Source organism: Mycteria americana, chromosome 1 (genome assembly GCF_035582795.1).
Source record: "Mycteria americana isolate JAX WOST 10 ecotype Jacksonville Zoo and Gardens chromosome 1, USCA_MyAme_1.0, whole genome shotgun sequence".
NCBI classification, from domain to species: Eukaryota; Metazoa; Chordata; class Aves; order Ciconiiformes; family Ciconiidae; genus Mycteria; species Mycteria americana.
Window position 1 is genome coordinate 17,785,628 of NC_134365.1, and position 20,580 is coordinate 17,806,207.

At 46.2% G+C, this 20,580-nt stretch overlaps 1 protein-coding gene across 3 annotated transcripts in view; it reads left to right on the plus strand.

Annotated features, from left to right (window-relative positions):
• The first annotated feature begins 99 nt into the window (after nt 1-99).
• GRAMD4 (GRAM domain containing 4) overlaps nt 100-20,580 on the plus strand; it is an 87,395-nt gene continuing 66,914 nt past the window's right edge. For all 3 annotated transcript variants that reach the window (XM_075492234.1, XM_075492217.1, XM_075492227.1), the window contains exon 1: nt 100-401. In XM_075492234.1, the coding sequence (XP_075348349.1) occupies nt 373-401 (29 nt within the window). In that variant the 5' untranslated portion in view covers nt 100-372. The remainder of the gene's footprint in view (nt 402-20,580) is intronic.

Consider the following 20,580-nt stretch of genomic DNA (forward strand, 5'->3'; position numbering starts at 1 on the left):
GCCGCCCATAGGCCGCCCATAGGCCGCCCCGCCGGCCCCGCCCGCCCCCGCCTCTGCGGGCTCCCGCCGCGGGGCCGCCTGCGGCCGGGGGCGGGGCGGGCGCGCGGCGCGGCCCCGGCGAGCGGCTCGGGCGCTGCGGCGGCGGCGGCAGCGGCTGCGCAGGGCGCTGGGCACGGCCTCGGCGGCGGAGGGGCACCTGCTGCCGCCCTCGCCCGCAGCGGGCAGGGCAGGGGCGCCGCACTTTGTCCGGGGCTGAGCGGGCGCGCCCAGCCCCGGCGGCGCCCGGCCCGGCCCGGCCCAGCGCAGCCCAGCGACCGGCGGCTCTCGGGGCGTCGCCTGGCTCCGGCGGCCTGGGCACCGCGGGGAGCGTGAATGAGAGTTTGCTCCGATTTACGAGCAGGGTGAGTGCCCCGCCTCGGGGGGGGCGGCGGGGGAATATTTTTTTTTTTTTTTTTTTTTTTGTCCGAGCCTTTCCGCCCCCAGCCCGGCGCCGACCTCCCCAGGGTGGAGCGGCGGGGACCCGGTGGCCCCGCGGGCTGGGGGACAGACGCACCCCCTCACCCCAGGGCAGGGCTGCGTGCGGGGCGCGGTGCCTCCCGCCGGGCAGGGCCAGGCAGGGCCGGCCGCCCCCGGGACGGGGACCCCCGGGAGGGGGTTGCTGCCCCCCTTCCCTCCGTCGCCTTTTGTTCGGCTCTCCCGGGGCTGGGGGGAGAAGGGGGCGGACCGGGGGGCTGCGGGGGGAAACGGCGGGGAGCTCGGCCGGTGGCTCAGTCTTTCTGGGCCTTCTTCGTCCGTTTGCGGGAAACGGGAGAGCGTCCCCGTGGGCGCGGGGGTGTCCGGCTGCCCCGTCCCCTCCTGCCGGGGCGGAGGAGCGGCTCTGCTCCCCTCCCCGCGCCCCTCCAGCACGGAGGAGCTGTCCCGGGCTGCGGGGACAGGTGTGCGTCACCGCCACCACCCAGGTGAAACGCGGCGTCACGGGCTGTAGTAAACACAGCGTGTGTAGGGTGGCGGTGAGGCAGGCAGAGGTCACATCTTTCTGTACAAACGCGGCTCGTCCTAGCTGGTCTCCCGAGTTGTTGTCTTGGGCACCGTGTTGTGGCTGCTGGTACGCTGTCCCTGCCAGACCTGTTCCTCCTCTTCACGCTGCCGTGCAGTTGGCTTTGCTCATGGTAGTATTTCCTACAGCTGCTTACGGGGGTCTCCCTTGGCGAGGGGAGCGGGGGGCAGTGCAGGCTCCATCGCACCCCTCCTTCACCCCTTCCTGCCCCCCCAGCCGGGGTGGCATCCCATTTGGAAATAAGACTTGGGAACGTTGTTTCTGTTGTGGTTTGCGTCTTGAGCTTTAGCTGAGCCTGGCTGAACTAGTGGCTGGTCTCATGCTCAAATTAAATAGCAGCCAGCAATGTACCCGTCCCTCCAAGCGTGCGGTGTCTGGGTGCATCCTGACGTGGAGTGATGAGGCATGGGAGTGTTGGAGGAGTAGGAGCAGAGAAATGCTGCTGGAGAGCTTACTTTCAAGGAGACTGAGAGGATGGCAGAGCCGTGGTGCTGGGTAAATGGCTGTTTTACAGTCCAAGCTGTCAACCTGGACGCCTTCAGAAAAGCCCCGGTAGGTGTGCACGTATTTCGTGAGCCTCCTGCGTGCTTCTGTGGGTCGTCACTGGGCTTAAACATACGTATGGGGCAAACAGGGGAAAATAACAGCTGTTTGTCATGTTTTCGTGTCATGCTCCGTTACTGGAGCTGTAGAGTTTTCGACTGAGTAGATGTGGTACTGTTAAGCTTGTGTGAATGTGGAATGAATGATAGACAAGTTCTCGGGTATCACATTTCCAGTGGTGGTTGAGATGTGGGTGGGGAGGGGAAATATTTAATAAAGTAGGGATCCCAGGTGCCTGTGCTCTGTGTTATCTGACAGTATCCTGCCTTAGGTTTTAACATGTGATAAGTAGTTTCATTCCTCAGAATGAGAGGTGTGAGCTATCTTTTTTTTTTTTTTTAAATGCCATATCTAGTTATCAGATGCCATATCTAGTTATCTAGTTTTTCAAAAAGGGAGGGCTTTTTTTAGTCCTAGTCTGTGTGCTTCTGAAGCTGACATTTAAGCTACTAGCTGTGGAACTGCTAAAACATAAAATTAATTGATGGTGTTATGATACCAAATTGTGCAAAAATCCCTGAAAGCCTGAGTTATGTTTCACTGTTTTTCATATGGTGGCCACAAGTATGTTTGGCTCATCCCTCTGCCCTAATAAAGGCGGTTTTGGGCTGAGGTGCCAGACTGAATTGAAGATGAGCCATGTCGTGTTTCCAGCTCTGCAGGTAAGCTCTCGGACACGGTTTTGGCCGGTGGCAGGTGGGACTAAGCTGAGCTAAAGTGTCAGGCTGATGGGTTTGGGTTTTTTTTTCCTCTCTTAACTGTGACACTAGTGAGACCCGGTCTGCTCGGCACGTCCTGGGTCAGGGGGTGACTGCCAAGCGGCGCGGGGGAGGCTGCTGCTGCTTGAACGTCCGTGTGCTGCTCCTTGGCACGGCGTGGCTTCTGCTCTGGGTGAAGGCATCACCCAGGCTTTGACCTCCCTCCTGGCCCGCCTGCCCGCCTTGCCAGCATCGCTGTGGCCTGGTGACCTGACGTCAGCGCCTGTGGGGGAGGGAGGAATTAAGGGCAGCAGCTGGGAAAAGCCTGTCCTGGCTCCGCTCTTCGGTGGGACTCTGTTTCGGAGAGACTGGCAGAGGGGAGATCCCGATTGAGCAGGCAAAATCAGGGGGCTGACATGCAGCCCTGCTGTCCTCCAGGCTGGAAACTAATTCCCTGTGATTTACAGCAGGTAGCCAGTGCAGAAGCTGTTCCCTGGGCCTACCCCTTCTCCTCCTCCTGGTGTGTGATATTCAAAACTTGTAGGAACTGAAGTTCATTATAAGCGTGAATGGCTGGGGCAATATCGGATGCCAAAGAGATTCAGTATTGTTTGAGACCTGGGAAAAAACCCCCAACTTTAATATTTTATTTGCTAAGGGAACTTTTGCAGTGTCTGAGAAGTGATTAATGCTGCTGTTAAAGGCCAGGTACACTTCTGGGGTATCGAACATTGTCTGTGGATACGTATGACATACATACATGTGATACTACGTATGTGTTGTGTCTTCAGCATCATTCTGATACTTGAGTATTCACTCCTTAATACAGAGACTTCAAAGCTAAGGAGGAGCATTAACTGTTTAACCCCCAAAGCGATAGCAGATCTCTTGGAAAATTAACAAAGACCCCATTTCACCTCATTTCATCGGCTGAAAAGTCATGCTTTGTATTTTGACTCAGTCACCACCAAATCCATAGGGATTCTTGAAGATACGAGACTGTGTTTTGTGTAACACATGGTCCCATTAACAGTTTTGTGGTGGATATCTTTTTATTTAAGGAGCAATAGATCACACTTCCTGATGTTTTCTTTCTTATAGGTCTGGAAAATAAATGCTATTCAGGAATGCTTGAGTCAAGGGCAACATGTACCTTGATGAATTTTTTGGGTTAAAGCTATGTAGCAATTCAATGGCTTGTCCCGGTTTCTTCCTCCCGCTCCTTACCCCCAGTATTTATCAGGCTTAGCAGTGGCTCAGGCTTAGCTCAGACTTTGAAGTCTCCAAAGCCCTGGCTATTGCCAAAATACTCCAGTATTATGTGCAGAAAAATCTGCCATCCCGAATTGGAGGCTCTCTTGTCCAAAGCTGACTGTGTCAGACCCAAATGAAGTATACAATTTTCTAGCTTTATCCTGTAACACTGTTTCCTTTTCTTTCCTACGTAGATTTTTCTGGGCTAAATAATGTCTGCATGGCAGCATCCATGCTAGGAGGAGAGATGACTTCCTCTAACGTGTTATTTTTATGACACAGAGTTTGATCAGAGGGAAAGCTTTTGACAGCAAGTGCTTAATCAGGGTCTTCCGAAAGAGTTTCTCTCTCTGCCCACTGCCTTGGCCTTGCATGGTAGCAGGTTAATCCATGAAATAATCTGTGCACAGAAATACAGCTGTCAAACGTAGCTTTTGGGTCATAAAGTTGGGTGCTTCCAGGGTTTATGTGTTTTGATCTTTCAAGTTTCTGAACAGATGCAAGTTTTCTCTTTTCATCTTGTGGTCGTTGTCATTGATATGGGGAACACAAACACACACACACAAAACAAACAAGTTAGGCCTTTTCCTAGGAGGTCACAATTTATTAAAACAGTTATAATTTAGTGGTGAACTCACCTTAAAATTTAATGCATTAGTGCTGCTTTTTGGTATGACATAAGAAAATGAAGTAAGGAGTCTTTGAAGCCACTTCAGGATTCATAAATATTAACAGGCTCTGCAGTCTTCACAGAGAGTAAGTTCTGGATGTTTTTTCTTCACCTTTATAATACAGTTTCTTTTGCACGGTAAATCTTCTTGCCTTGACTAACCTGAAAGAGTAGTTATCGGATGCAAACCGAAAATACTGTATTTGTGGTTAAGAGTTTTCCTCTCCTCTCTAACACCCAGTCCTTTCTCCTGGTGCACACGCTGGTAGCAGTAAATTTAATTCCATGATTTACAAGACCAGATCTGCAGAGGTGCTTAAATGACTGAAGATGCAGTTTTTTGCTTCTGAGAATAGTGGAAGGTGAAGGTTCCCAACGTGTTCAGTTGCGTTTGAAAAAATCCTTTCTGTTTGCATCTTGGGTCACCATGTGTCTAATACTTGCCTGTGTTAGAGGCAAAAAAAAAAGCTGGCAGTATTTCCTAAACATGCCTTGAGAATACTTAAAATTGTCTCTCTTAGTTTAAAAGCTATGTCTGCATCTTAATGGAAACTGAAATTCCATTTAGTTGCAGCTTCTTACAAATCCTGAGTTAATGCAACAGGTTTTTTGTGATGGTCTGTGAAGAATGTCACCTGTTGTAGATACACATGTTAACAAGAATGCATCAGCTTTACTGTAAAACTTGTTCTGGGTGTGTCATCAGTGACTGAAGAGAACTGGTCTTTTTATTTCACAGAATCACAGAGTGGTTGAGGTTGGCAGGGACCTCTGGAGGTCATCTGGTCCAACCCCCTGCTCAGGCAGGGCTACCTAAAGCCAGTTGCCCAGGGCCAAGACCAGATGGCTGTGGAGTATCTCCAAGGATGGGGACTCCACAACCTCCCTGGACAACCTGTGCCAGTGCTCGGTCACCCGCACAGTAAAAAAAGTGTTTCCTGATGTTCAGAGGGAACCTCCTGTGTTTCAGTTTGTGCCCATTGCCTCTGGTCCTGTCACTGGGCACCACTGGAAAGAGCCTGGCTCCAGCTTCTTTGCACCCTCCCTTCAAGTGTTTATAGACATTTATAAGATCCCCCCCCCCCCCCCCTTGAGCCTTCTCTTCTCCAGGCTGAACAGTCCCAGCTCCCTCAGTCTTTCCTCACGGGAGCGATGCTCCAGGCCCTTTGTGGCCCTTTGCTGGACTCTCTCCGGTATGGCCATGTCTCTTTTGTACTGGGGAGCACAGAACTGGACACAGTACTCTAGCTGTGGCCTCACATTTCCCAGTACACTGTAAAAATAAGAAACTTCTAAAGTAAATTTTGAGCGTGTTTTTTTAGGATGCAGGTCTGAGAGGTCACTTTGGTGCTGTACGTCACTGATGCAGTTTCTCTGAGTACTTTTGCTCTTCCACAGGAACTGATGTTCCTTGTTAAAAAACCCCAAACACTTCAGCGTTTTCCTAATCCCATCAATGCAGGGTTTGACAACTCTTTTGACCTGTGATTAAGGGATTGATGACTAGGCTTGCTGGCTACACTGCCCAATAAGTTGAATCATTAGATGCTGAATCACATGGGTATGTGTGTTTCTTGGGTTGTGTTCATATGGATTACTGTCTGAAACAGAGCTCGTTTCAGTTTTGAGTGAATGCTTGCTTACGTTTGAGGGCACATCCTTGCTGTGGGCTGGTTTGGTTCTCCAGCAGTCATGCCATGCTGCGTTGGACTCCGTCGGGGCTGACCTGCCTGCTCCATGGGCACTTTCTACATTACTGCGTTTCCCTTGTGACGTGCCTGAAGGTGAGCATCTGTCTTATAAAGTAAACCAAGTGAAGTTTGGATGTTTCCTTATTCTGCCATGCTTATATGGGCAACTCTGTAGTCGATGTTAAATATAGAATTTGTAAACAGGGTTATCATTTTTGGATCAACACTTCAGATGCAGAATAAAATGGTTAGTGTAATGCCAGTAACACTGCTCATGGACAGGAGGGAGAGAGGAGAACAAGAAAAAGGAGTAAAGCATGAAATGTCACTTTATCCTTGGGATTCTCATCAAACTCTGTGGGAGGGGACATTCTCATTTCTTGACCGTTGAGTGTCCCCTCCTGTATATCTAGGTGTGTGTAGTTGGTTAAGGTGGTTTTCTTAAGGTTCTTAAAGACTATGGCAAAATTATGTGGAAAAAGCAGTTAGTAGTTGCTTGCCTCCTCTATGTCCAAATACAATGGTTAATAGATGCATTTTAAATTTCCATAGTACTCCCCTGAAAGTAACTGCACAACATGAGAGGTCTATACTTATCTTAATTAAAGAGAACAAAACCATGCACTCCATGCTGGCCTGATGTATGCAATTAGTGACTGAGTGCAATTAGTTTCCAACCGCTAAAACTGTCTTATCAGAGCTCTCGATAGGACTGTCAGCAGTTTGTATTAGTATCTGGCATTACTAATGCTTGGCATTTTTTACCATGTTGTAAAGCCACTTGTTCCTTCAATATTCATTTCAGGTATCAGGTTACTTATATACAGAACACTTCAAATTCACTGGTTTGGAAACCAACCAGTTCTCGGAGACTGAAAATTAGTATGAGGTTTTTCAATGAAGGATACACAAGCATCTATAGATGCGCAAAGTGGGGTTTATTTCATAACCTGAAGTTTATCATTAGCTTAAATTTTGAAAAGTGGCTTCTTCAAGCTAGAAATGTGTATGCAAAAGAGAACTTCTTAAAAGAGTTTTAGCTCTAGAGCTACCTTCAGAAAGAAGTCCTCTAGCCTCTCACAGTGGAATTTACTACCTGAGGCTCCACGTTCCTTCTACGTTCAGGAAATGGTTTGTGTGTTTTTCTTCCGCTCTCTCTGCATTCCCAGGTGTGCATAGTAACTGCATTTTAAAATAACTTGCTGCACTTTTCAAGGTTAACAGCATGTTGTAATTCCTAGGGAAATGTAGCAGGGCTACAGAGAGGCGTGTGGATTTATAACAGTCAGCAGTATTTAAGCAGTGTCACAGCCATAGGGCTGGGGAAATGTGAACCCTCTAGAGAAGGATCTCTTAAAACGTAGTTTGAAGGCCATGCATAGTCCATGATGCTGTGTTATGAGGCTGACAAGGATATCTTTTTTCCACCTTGCTTTTCGCAGAGCCAGCTGATGTCTGTAGCTATGCAGCTTCAGAGTCCCTCCTAGTTATGTTAGGACTGATATGGGTGTCTAAACCCTGTAATTCCCTGTAATTTACTCCAGATCTGAGTCTAGGGAGCCATGTAGTTGTGTGCTTTGGGCACAGACTGCTTTCCCAGACGCTCCTGTAGTAGTGTGAACACTACCAGTATTAGGGTTTGTTCCACGGACAACGTGCTGCCAGAAACTGGGTGAGTTTATGCTTTCGGGGTTGGCTGGAGAGGGTGGCATGCCTAATTCAAGTCTTAGAGGTCTGAGCAGCAGAGAAGAGACCAGGCTGAAAATATCCATAACCCTGTTCTGGGGGTGAAGGGACTGGTAGCCTTAGCTCTGAGCATTTTGTCAGATGCACAACTATTGCAACAAGGTACCACATTGCAATGGGAAAACAATAGCATGTTCAGCACCCAAAGATGAAATGCTGTGTACCTTCCGTGTGGTGTTCCCTGCACTTACATGGCCCTTGATGAACACAACTTTAGCTACCTGATTCAAAATCAAGCTGCAAGATGATCTGTAGGCTGGGATGCTATCTCTGAACTTTGGTTTTGGAGCTTTCTTCATCTTCCCTCTTGCTCACCTTTTCCCTCGTGAGACGGAGTAATGCCAAGGGAGTTGCCTGCATGTACCATCTTTGAAGATCCTGGCTGCTTCCTCTTGCTGCATGTAGCCAAGAGGTTCGATTGCCAGCAGCTGCCATCCTGTTTGCGTGGGGCAAAGGTAGCTGTGAAGCGTGGGACCTGAGAGCAGCAAGACATCCAAAGCATCCTCCTGTGACTAATATTAGGGTGACTTTGGACTGAGATCATTACATACTAGTAAAAAACAGCTCTGTAGACAGTACTAAGTCTTGCATCAGCTTGCAAGGATCACGTCATTGGAAGGAGTAGGAATAAGTGGAGGCTGTATAACTGTGTTCTTTATGTAGTCTGACTTTTCAAAGCATTAAACCACTTCTAGGCATTATTCCAGTTTGATTAACTTTATAATTCTTTGCACTTCTGCAGCGCTTTTATCCAAGGTCTTCACACTCCTCTTAACAGCTAATCTACAAGGCAACCCAAAAGATATCGCTGAGTGTCTGAGATCACCTTTTGTACGAAGATGTAGTGGCTTGGCTTTGCGTAAAACCCTGTATGGTCTGGGCAGCTCTATGGGATCACCTGGGATTGTGCAATGAGGAATATCCTTCCCAACAAGCCATGGAGCATCTGGCTGGACACGCTGATCCCTTAAGAGAACTGTCAGCTGCTACAGGGTGCTGTGCTCCCAAGATTTTCTTCAGCTGTAAGAGCTTCCTGGAAACTTGCAGTAATTAAAACTAATGTCAAGAGTTTGCAAAACCCTGCAGAAATGAGGACTGTGGTCTCTTCCAGATTGTCTGGAGCTAGCCCTGTTTTGTTTCAGAGAAATGTTCTGAATAGAAAACTTTTGATGCTTATAAAAGGGTCTGGGCTTATTTTGGAGGATTTTGCCTTCCCTCCCCAGCAGGGTTGCTTATGGGGCTTATGAATGTATGCACATTCAACAGCTCTCATTTTTACTTTCAGTTATGGGAATAACCAGCCAAAGTGGGGTAGTTCTCACTTCCCCAGAAAACTGTATTAGCAAATATTTTTACAGCAAATATACTTTTTCTAAAGCTACTTCTGCTTCTTTCCTGTTTCTTCCCGTAGCAACCTTTCCCCAGTTTGAGGGCTCTGCCAACAACGATTTCCTCTAACACTAGGTCACTTACCCCTCTACAACAACACATTGAAAACAAGTGAGGCACAAATACCATTTCTTGGGCTATTTTACAGGAGGAATGTGGAGCTCACTTTGCTTAGCAGTTTGAATTTGCCTGGTGAAGCTCTCTGGCCCTCGGCAGTCCTCTGTTGAAGCAGAGGACAGCATAAGCTTTTTGAATGAAAAACAATGACCGGCATTTTCAGTCTGGTTTTCCTGGTGGAATGCAACCCTGGCTGTGTGCAGTGTCCGCTTCAGATTTCACTTGGATGCATACAGCTATCCTGGTTGGAGATGATGAGATCTATTCAAACCTCATTTTCTGTTTTATTGTTAATACTTTGAAATTGCATGAATATTTTGTTTTCTTTAGCCATAAGCTTTAAGTATTAAGCTGTTGTCTGTGAGTCATTAGTCTGCTGTTGGTGACAATTTATTGTCTTTGTTAAGTCATGGAAAATCTTTTCGTGCAGTTTGTATTCCTTATTGTCTGAAGCAAACTACATCTGTTTATCTTACCCTGAAGGTGGCTTTCTTCTCAGCTGGCTAAAAGTTCATCGTAATATCTGAGGGCTAATATGAAAGTATAGCAGACCTCACGCATTGCACAAAAAAATTCATGTGTGTTATTTAACTGTTGAACAATTGTGTTAATGAGTTTTGGAAACACTACATGGAGTGGCAGAAAAAAGAGTGTTTGCTTTAAAGGTGCTGATTTGCTTTTTTTACTTTCTCCTCCCTTTTCAAAAGCTCCAGCTGAACCAGGTGTTGGTAGTTACATAGACTGGCATTTTCTAGAGCTTTTTTTAATTCAGCAATTTAATTGCTATGAAGTTAATACTGCATTCTTGTAAAAGTCAGAAGAAAAGTAGGTAAAGACAGATATACTTACTGGAAACGCTAAGAAGGGGTTGGACCTTGAAGATGACTGTCTGACCACAGATTGATCGTTATCTGAAATGGGAGATGAGAAACTGTGTTTAGGAAGCAGATGCGTTGCTGCTGTTTCCAAACCATGGAGGAAATGCCAGATGCTGACTCTTGAAGTAGATTAGCTACAAGCATGCAGATTTTCTTTCCTACAAGTTGATAATAATTTGAAATAACTTCTTTTTCTTTTAAAATAAAGATTAACCAGTAGATTCAACTCTTAAAGTAAAATTTTTTTGCAAAATTCAGTCATAACTAGTAATGTGAGTATTGTCACTGGGGCGTGGGGGAGAGCAAAGCGGTCTGCCTGGCAAGGTGGAAAGGAAAGCTTGCCTGATAGCCAGGCTGCTAAAGAAAACACCTTTATTTACAGGTATTCAATTGCATGAGGTTCAGTAAATAGTCCTGTCATTCCGAAGGGAGACAGCTTCTTCCACTCCCCATGTGCTCTTGTATGCACCCTCGTGTAGGAATGCCAGTATGAAGTGGTCTGACCTCTTCTGTACCCTTGTTAACTTAAATACCAAGTCCAAGGACCTTTTTTTGTATGTGTGAGCTCTTAGTCAAAGGTCTTAGGGCTGGTTATACACAAATCGGACCCGGCTTTCCCATCTTACTGTTTGTCATGATTCCTGGGCACCCAGAAACCTTTCCAATTACTGGAAAACAGTCTTCTAGTTCAGAAAAATTTGCTTTCATGTCTTCTGGGTAGTGTGGCTGCTTCTTCTGCAGGAGAGGTTGTAGCAGGGCGTGTTTTTTATTCTGCTTGTTGCAGGACAGCTCTTGGAGGCCTGACGCCTCTGGTATGCTGTGGGGCATCAAAGTTGAGTGCAGCAATAAAAACCCAGAACAGTCCTTGATTAAAACTGCTGTTTAGTTTCTGAAGATTTTGTACTCTCCAATAAATAGAAGGGTTTGGCAGAAGTATCGGTAGGATAGGAACTATCCCTTTATTGCATATTTACAGCTTTTCTTTTCACCCTAAAGACAGCCTGTCCCTGTTTCTTGTCATCTCATCTTTCATGACTTAAGTCTTGCTTAGAACAGACTCCCCCTGCAAATTTAATGCTCTGTAATTTGGGAGCCTCTTGGAATCCCTAAAATATTCAAAAATAATGTGGTATAATGGGGGTTTTTAAATGTTTGTTTGTGGTTGTTTGTTTGGTTTGTTTTTTTTTTTTTTTACATCGATGGCAATTATATAAGCAAATCAGAGGTTAGTGGGAGTTCAGTGCTAGCTGGTGGTTCAATCATGTCCTGCAGCCTTTAGCATGCTTCTGTCCTTAATGCAAAAAGTCTTGGAATTCCAAACTTCCATGACTTTGAGAGACTGTATCTGTTACCATTTGTGTAGTGTAAACAAAAGGCTTGATATCGCCGAACCAGAATTTGAGCCTGTTTGGTAATTAAACTTTTAGGATCCTTCTTGAAAAGTGAAATCCATAGTTTTTAAAATTCCAAGATTTAAATATGTGAATATTAATGAAGTAATTGGGAATAAGTTAGAGCTGGAAGGAGTCCTGGTTAAGAGACTGACAGAAGTGTCAAAAATGTTGCGCTCTGCCTTCGTTTCTACTCCTTCCCCCAGATTTTTTGCGGGAGTTTTTGGGAGGTCTGTGGGTGGTCTCTGGGCTTCAGCTGGTGACGTGGCCTCTCAATTTGGCCATGAGGCACCACTGGCTGCTCTCTGGCTTTGACTTGGAAAACCAAAGCATTTCTTAGGAGGGGTTGGACGAAGAAAGGTGGGATCTCTACAGAAATCTCCTTTGTGAACTTAGGAAGCTTTGAAACGGGCACAGCTGAAGTGGTTTTACGGTGGCTTGTGGGGCAGGTGGGTGTGTGTGAGGAATAACGCTCCCTGCCCCTTCCTTCCCCACTCCAGCCATGACTACTCGGAAAGATACACTGTGTGTATATGGCTCCTTTTTCTTAAAGTGTTTTGACCTTTGGACCTTTGTCATTGCTAACTGAAGTATCATCATGGCATAAATAAACCCCTCAGCTCAAGTAGTGTAGTTCTGGCCCTCATCCCAGTCTTAGAGGCAGACATAAATGCCATCCTCTAGCTGGCTTTTAAGTTGCTTTGTCTGATTAAAATGATGACTGAAACAATCTTATTTCTTCTCCCTTGGTTTCTTCACTTCATTACTAAACTCTTCATCCTGCTATCTTTGTGTTAATTTAAATCTATTTCAAGTTTGAAGGCTCAGCAATGTGCCAGGTTGCTATTTACTGTCATCGGGTTTGTATCATTTTAGAGCAGCCTGACAGGCTTCGTGGTGTATTTGTGACATTTAGAGATGAGAAAATACTTTGTTTTGAAATAGAGCATGCAGAAAGTATGGTAGATCAGAGTGCTTGTACAGGTTTGGTTAGTAAACCGAAGAGCTGAACACCATTGGATTCGTAGGTTACCCCATGTTTGGGATCAAAAAAACCGAACTGGCAGAGAGTTTTTTTTTCTGCCTCTTCCTTGTGTCCTGTACATCTTGTGTTGAAACACGATGGAAACCTTACTAATATGGCTCTATCAAGAGAAGAGCTGGCTTCTCTTGGGAGAAATGCCACTTAGCATGTAACTTTACTTTGGTGATGCTGCCAACAGCAGGCTCCTGCTCGGTAGAGGAGAGGAGCAGGGTATGTTGATGTGCCCTGTGTGCCCTGGGTTATTTAAAGGCTTACTCTGAGATACCTTGTTCCAGTTGTTTCAAGCAGCTTCAAAAATGTAGTTGTTAACTCCCATGTATAACTTTTTTTTTGCCATCTGCAGTTATGAGGCAATAGGATGTAACAAGCACCATTAAAATGTTAATTTCCTGCAAATATGGCCAAATTAGTAAGAACTGGGCTGGTTTATGATAATGGCCTCAGCTGCCTGGTTTACTTGTTAGGAAGAGGCTTTGTACCTTCCTTACAGACTTCCGTAACGTGAAATTTCTGTGTTTCCTTGAAATTATGCAATTTTTTGTTTAGTTTTCCTCAACTCTACGCATGCTTTAAGGAAGCCTCAAAACTGCTCATAGAATATGGCTGCTTATCTCCATCTTCCCCCCCTTCCTTCCATTGGTCACGCACGCGGCCATGTATGGCAGGCTGCTGAGGGCGGCCAGCCGAGCCGCTCTCTGTGTGTCTGGAGACGAGTGGGTTATGGTTGCTGGCCGGAGTTCGTTTGCGGCAGTGTTGAGTGTTTTGAATGATGAGTTATTTTGGTTTTGTTTGCAAAATGAAATTGGTTTCATGAACTAATAAAATTTGGCAGAAAGGACAAGAATGCATGGGAAACTTAACTAGAGTAATGTCTTTTTTTTCTTCTCTTTTCCTTCCCTCCCGTGTATTTCCCTACGAGTGTCTGACTCGCAGGCTCCGTTGTTCTTTCTGAGGTTATTCCCATTCCTGGCATAGACCCACGCTGTCGTCCCCCATCTATAACTGCTGGTGGGGTGAGGGGACACCCTTTGCTCAGCCTCACCTTCGTACTTCTCCACCAGTTGCCTATTTAACTGTCACAACTGCTAAGCACGTATGGCAGCCTTTTCCTGGGCTGGACTGCTGTCTGTCTTCAGTCCTCTACTTAGAGCAGTTAGAGGTATCACCAAAATTGGCTTTTTTAACAGCAGTTGATACTATGTACAGAGGTTATTGGGATAGAACGTGGAGGAGATGCCCAGATACGCGTGCTTCTTGGAAGAATCAGATTTAATAGCGCAGATTTCCACTTATTTTTGCTGTCCAAAGCATGTGAAAATCAACATGTGAAATGAAAGATCTGCAGTTATGGCAGAATACCCAAGCACTTTAACAAAAGAGTTAGCTTGCAGGACTGTGATTATATTCCTTATGGCCCCTCTAGTGTCTCATAGGATTGGATACTCTGCTGCTTGGTGTGGCTATACCAGCTTGGGTTTTTTTGTTTAGTGTGGTTTGGTGGTTTTTTATTTTTTTGTTCAGGATTACTATTGTAAGCATGGGGACAAAGAGCAGATATTCTGCCTACTGGGGGAATGATGTGGTTTGAAATCTGAGGGAATAGAGGTTTGTTCCTGTAAGGGAGAGCTCCTTGAACAGCAGGGCCTTTCAACCTTAAGCCTGCCATTTCACTATGTTAAGGGAAGTTAGTTAAATAGCCAAATTATTTAAGTAATTGCAGTCCAGAAATCAAAACTGTCTTTTGGGTACTGTGATTCAGTCCTGTTTATAGCAAATGTGCCAATAGTGCAGACGGACTGACGTAAAGACTTGCACTCTGAAGAAACGGAGGAGAGGTCTGTGATACCTAGAGGACAAGTTCGGTTCTTTCCTGTGTTGTGCAACTTCCTCCGCTGTTTCCAAACTCTGCTATGTGGAGAAAAATATCCCTCTCATCTTTCGACGAGCTGTGTGGGTGGGAATGGAGGAGGCTTCTTTCCAGAGTGCCGCTTTCCAGCGGAGCTGCTGTTCACGTTTCTGTCGGTCTGGTGGGAGCTTGACCTTGAGTTTTTTGCTCTGTGATAAGATTTCAAGGAATAGTTTTCATGGCTTTTACAAGTGGCTGTGTAGTACAGACAGTGCCAGAAATGAAGCTGATCCTGAAGCCAGACTTACTGTATGTCGTGGTTTAGCCCCAGCCGGCAACTGAGCACCACGCAGCCGCTCGCTCACTCCCCCTCAGTGGGATGGGGGAGAGAATCAGAAGAGCAAAAGTAAGAAAACTTGAGGGTTGAGATAAAAACAGTTTAATAGGTAAAGCAAAAGCCGCGCACGCAAGCAAAGCAAAGCAAGGAATTAATTCACTACTTCCCATGGTCAGGCAGGTGTTCAGCCATCCCCAGGAAAGCAGGGCTCCAGCACGCGTAACGGTTACTTGGGAAGACAAACGCCATCACTCCAAATGTCCCCCCTTCCTTCTTCTTCCCCAGCTTTATATACTGAGCATGACGTCATGTGGTATGGAATAGCCCTTTGGTCAGTTTGGATCAACTATCCTGGCTGTGTCCCCTCCCAGCTTCTTCTGCACCTGGCAGAGCACGGGAAGCTGAAAAGTCCTTGACTAGTACAGCAGCAACTAAAACATCTCTGTATTATCAACACTGTCTTCAGCACAAATCCAAAACATAGCCCCATACCAGCCGCTACGAAGAAAACTAACTCTGTCTCAGCTGAAACCAGGACAGTATCCACCCCTTATTCCATACCATTTACGTCATGCTCAGGTCTCACACTATTCAATACATTCTCATTACCCACCATCACCCTTCCCATCCTTTGATATAATACACACATATCATTCCCTTAGTCTATGGACCACCCCTACAAAATATTTGTAAAATGACCATAAATGTCCACAAAATGTCCACTGAGTTCATTTAGTCCATGACTTTGGGCTTCATCTCTTATGGTTGTTACTCAGGACAGGAGAGGTGGTGTGTTGCTTGGAGTTATTGGGCACCAAAACCAGCTCAGGTCAGGTCACTGCTGCACTTGCACTGCTTCTTGTAAGGCTTCTCCTCCATTGGTTCAGGTGGTTCCGGCTGTAGTAATTCCTATAACATGCAACTCAAATTATGGGTTACAACAATTTAAAGGTATATCTATTACAATGTCCACCCCTGGTCCTTTTGGACCAGGTTATAGGGTTTAACATTGCAATGAACTCCTCCCCTTGCGCCTAGCCTGGCTAGCAACAAGGGGTTCCTGCTATAGTAATTCCCACAACATGCAACTCAAATCCCGGGATACAACAATTTAAAGGTATTTCCATTACAATCTCCACCCCTGGTCTCTTTGGACCAGACCATCAGGTTTAACATTGCAATGAAGTCCTCCCCTTGCCCCTGCTCCAGCTTGGACTTATCCACAGAATGTAGTACCTTCAGAAGTAAACTTGCTCCAACATGGCCCCATGCACAGCCACTGATGCTTCAAGGTGTACCTGCTGCAGCATGGACTTCGTCCACAGCCACAGATGCTTCGAGGTATACCTGCTGCAGCATGGACTTTATCCACAGCCACAGATGCTTCGAGGTGTACCTGCTGCAGCATGGACTTCATCCACAGCCACAGATGCTTCGAGGCGCACCTTATCCAGTGTGGACTTATCCTTGGACCACAGTCCCTTCAGAGCTATACCTGCTGTGGCACAGACATAACCATGGCCACAGATGTTTCAAGATATACGCTGCTCTGGCATGGGCTAATCCATGGGCACAGACGCTTCGGGGTGTCCTGCTCCCACGTGGATTCATCCACAGGTCACAGTCCCTTCGACTCGAGTTCACAGCGGAGTTCCAGCCTGTCCAGTACAGCAGCACAGAAACAGCAGCGATGCCCTGGCCATCTGCCAGCCCAGGCGCATGGCCATTGCTGTTATCAAAATGTTCCCAGGCACAGCAGAGTAAGGTGATCAGCAGTACAGCAGCACGGCAGGCAGCAAAAGCAAAAAGCAGCCACTAACGAGCCCTAGACTCTAAGGTACAGTAAGGCAAGCAAGCCTATGGCAAGCACAGAAGCTTGCTGATTAATAGCTGTCGTGGTTTAGCCCCAGCTGGCAGCTAAGCACCACGCAGCCGCTCGCTCACTCCCCCTCGGTGGGATGGGGGAGAGAATCGGAAGAGCAAAAGTAAGAAAACTTGAGGGTTGAGATAATAACAGTTTAATAGGGAAAGCAAAAGCCGCGCACGCAAGCAAAGCAAAGCAAGGAATTCCTTCGCTACTTCCCAGGGGCAGGCAGGTGTTCAGCCATCTCCAGGAAAGCAGGGCTCCATCAAGCGTAACGGTTACTTGGGAAGACAAACGCCATCACTCCAAACGTCCCCCCCTTCCTTCTTCTTCCCCAGCTTTATATACTGAGCATGACGTCATGTGGTATGGAATAGCCCTTTGGTCAGTTTGGATCAACAATCCTGGCTGTGCCCCCTCCCAGCTTCTTCTGCACCTGGCAGAGCACGGGAAGCTGAAAAGTCCTTGACCAGTGCAGCAACAACTAAAACATCTCTGTATTATCAACACTGTCTTCAGCACAAATCCAAAACATAGCCCCATACCAGCCGCTACGAAGAAAACTAACTCTGTCTCAGCTGAAACCAGGACACTGTATGAAACTTGCTGTTTCGCCATTACTCCTTCATGTAATTTGGATAAATTCCTCCTCTGTGTGTTGTGCAGCATAGCAGTCTTTCACACAGTGTCCTTTCACATATTATCTATGCAAGTTTTTATGCAATCCTCCACGCCCCTTCATTTAGAGGTTGACTTCATGAGGAATTACAACACTACAAACTTGCCTAATCCACATAGTTATTTTTTTTTTCCTATACCTTCTGTACTTACACCTTCTGTAGCCATAGCACCAACTTCAGAAGCATTTTCAGGTTTTTGTTGGGAGGAAGGGAGAAGGAACAGAACAAGCAGCAGCACTGCTTCTCGCATGGAAATGTGCGGGATTTGGGGATTACAGACATTCTTTATGAGCTCGAGGCAGTATATAGGAAGGAAATTAAAGGTTCTTAATTATAGTGATGGTTGTAATTTGGTATGTGCTAGCTATGTCTTTGTAGTTCTTCATGTATCAAAAGTGTTGAACTTCTTTAGTCATGAGGGAAAAAGTTAAAAAATTTTGATTTATTAAAATTATTTTTATGATGGTATGGTGGTTGGAGAGCAACTGGTGTTTGGTAAAAGACTCAATTCCTTCCATGGGCTGTGTGCTGACTACAGAAATAAATGATGGACATCTCAAACGCTTATCTGGTTTTTTATGTGGTTTATTTTTGCAACATAGATATTTCGGAGCCTTTATGGATTCTCAGATCAGCAGCAGAATAGTTAAAGCTTTCAGAAGCAAGTTACGAAGTGTTGTACACAAAATCACGGCATCCTGGGAATCTTCCTCTGAAAACTCGCATCTAGGTGGTTTCATGATAACTTTTGTTACTTGCTTACAGAGCTGTTAACGTTGGCATCTGGTGAACTGTCTCCCTAAACTGAGGGAAGGCCCTCAAGATAGACCATCTTGCTGTACTCTGGCTATTAGCCTTGTTCTCAGTGAGGTGCCCCAATAGCTGAATAATTTGGGGACTATGAATGTGGCCGTATGGTTGCTTTGAGAACAAAAAAGTAGGGGAGTTCGTTTTATCATTGCACATGTAACACAGCAGTTGTAGGTCTGTGGTCTTTTGCCTGATAGCTTTAGTAACTCCTTCTGTATGGTCTTGCCATAAATGAGACTGTAATGCATAGGTAGCTTGGCACTGTGGCATGCGTGAAGTGTTGTTCAAACTGGGAAGCTGCCTACGCGTGGTGCTGCGGATGTTTGTTGGTAAGGGCTGGGGCAGGCTTCTCTTTCAGCGATGGGTTGCACGCTCTCAGCTGCGCTCAGTGGAGGTACATGCGCTGCATGGAGGTCAGCAGAGGTTAGCCAGGCTACAGTTGTTAGCTGCGAGTCGTGTCCTGCTTCAAATGTGTACCTCTTATTTCTCCCCCGCCCCCCCCCCAAAGAGCAAGGTGAAATCTTTGTTTATCAAAAAATAAATGTGCAGTCATTCTTCAAAACTAGGCAATGTTTTATGCATTTGTTCTGTTCCTGAAGATTGCTGGGTGAGCTATGAGCAGTCACCCTGAGCAGATGAAGTGCTTGCTTGCTGCCAAGAGACCTCTTCAAGAAATACCTGCTAGGTCCAAGCCATTCTGCATAGACCTTGGAAGGCTGTTCTCAGTGTCCTTCTCTAAGCCTAGATTATGGTTTCTTTCCACAGTGTCTTTTTTTTTTTTTTTTTTCAGCAGTACCCCTATTCTCTGATTTATCTGTATTTATCATTGAAGATGATGAACGTGCAGTTGAGATTATGAAAAATGCAGTCAGCATCGAACAGGTATAACTGCATTGGTCTCAATAACTTGCACTTTTTTTACTTGAAAGGGTAGAATTAAAATTCTTCTTTAGGGCTGGCAGGGCTCACACTTTCTAAACAGTTTAGTGATCGCCTTCCATAACGTACTTATTAGTCTGAATAAGATGTTCCATGCTAGTATGTGTACTTCTGACTTTAAATGTTTATTTTAAAGCAGATTGTAAAAGGCCAACTTTATTCTGAGTGCTATGTCAAGCTAGGCTTCTTACACTTCCATTTGAACAGTGGAAGAGGAGATATATGCAGTGATAGCCTAATCTTACCCTGTGCTAGTCCTGTCCCGTCCTTTCCCCCATCCGTCACCCCCATGTCTCTCTGTTTTTATAGGCAGAAGTTGTGATGCTCGCTTATGGCAGCACTTCCCCTGTGCCCTGGCTTCTTACTTGGTTGAAGACCAGCCAGACCTGAGCTGCCTGAGCCTTCTTGAATACGGAGGTTCTTGCTGAGCTGGTGATGTTCATCTCGCTGTCTTGCTCTCAGCTCCCCTGACTAGTAGACAAAATTCAGAGTGAGGAAGCAGAAGAAAGCTTTTCATCAATGCCAAGCTGAGACAAGCTCTTCCCCCATCCTTCAGAGGAGGGACTGAAGCTCTGGTGTGGGACTGATTTCTGAAATGTGTGTCGTGGCAGCTTCATAAACACGGTCTTTAGGGTGAGGCTTTGTAGTCATTTAGCCTGATTTAAGTGCAGGTGGCTGCTGTAAAAGGATGCTTTCTCCCTCTGCCCATGACCAGAAACACTTTCTGTGTGGGAGGCATGACAGCTCTAATAGCTTGTGCAGCCATGAGTAAGGCTGCATAGCTGTCTGCTCCGATTAGACTGACTTTGCCAGAAAACAAACACAAAAATTAGCTGTATCAGCAATGAGCTGATAAACTGCATGAGTGGTCAAGTGACATAAAGGCCATGGCAGAAATGAAGGGGGTTGCTCCCTTTGGTGTCAGCCTGTGATCGAGGGGGCTTCAGGCTTGGCTGGGCTCGTCTGGGCTCAGGATGGGTGTGCAGCAGGGGGGGGACGGTGGTGGTGACCAGGAAGGGAGGGTGTCACCTGGAGGGCGATAGGCTCTTACTACTATCACGACATGCTACCCCTTTCACAGGGTATCTGCCAGGCAGAGTAGCTGGTAAACACCAGAGCTGAGCAACTACTTGCTGCCCTGTGGCTTGAAGTGGTGGCTCCTCCAGTCCGTGTGTGCTGCTGGAGCTCCTCTCTGCAGGCAAAGCCATGTTCTTGCAGGGTTTTTTGGTGCTGCTCTTCAGATGGCATAGTAAATGTTTCACCTTTTTTTTTTTTTTTTTTTTTTTTTTCCCCCTCCACACAGGTGTCTTGAGGAAAAAATGAGCTTTATCTTCCTGTTTTGGGAGTTAAAATTTCCAATTTACCAGTTTACAGAGGAATTAATTTAACAAAGCTTGCTAATTTTAGGTTTCATGATGAAAGAGAGACAGAGGTGTGTAGGGTGTCAATGTGGTTGCAGAAGGGGTGTGTTTTTGGAGGTGTGCTGTTAAGTGGGGGATTAAGTACAAAGTACAACTCCCACAGCTACTGAGCTGAAATAGTCACTGCCCTCAGTTTCTTTCTTG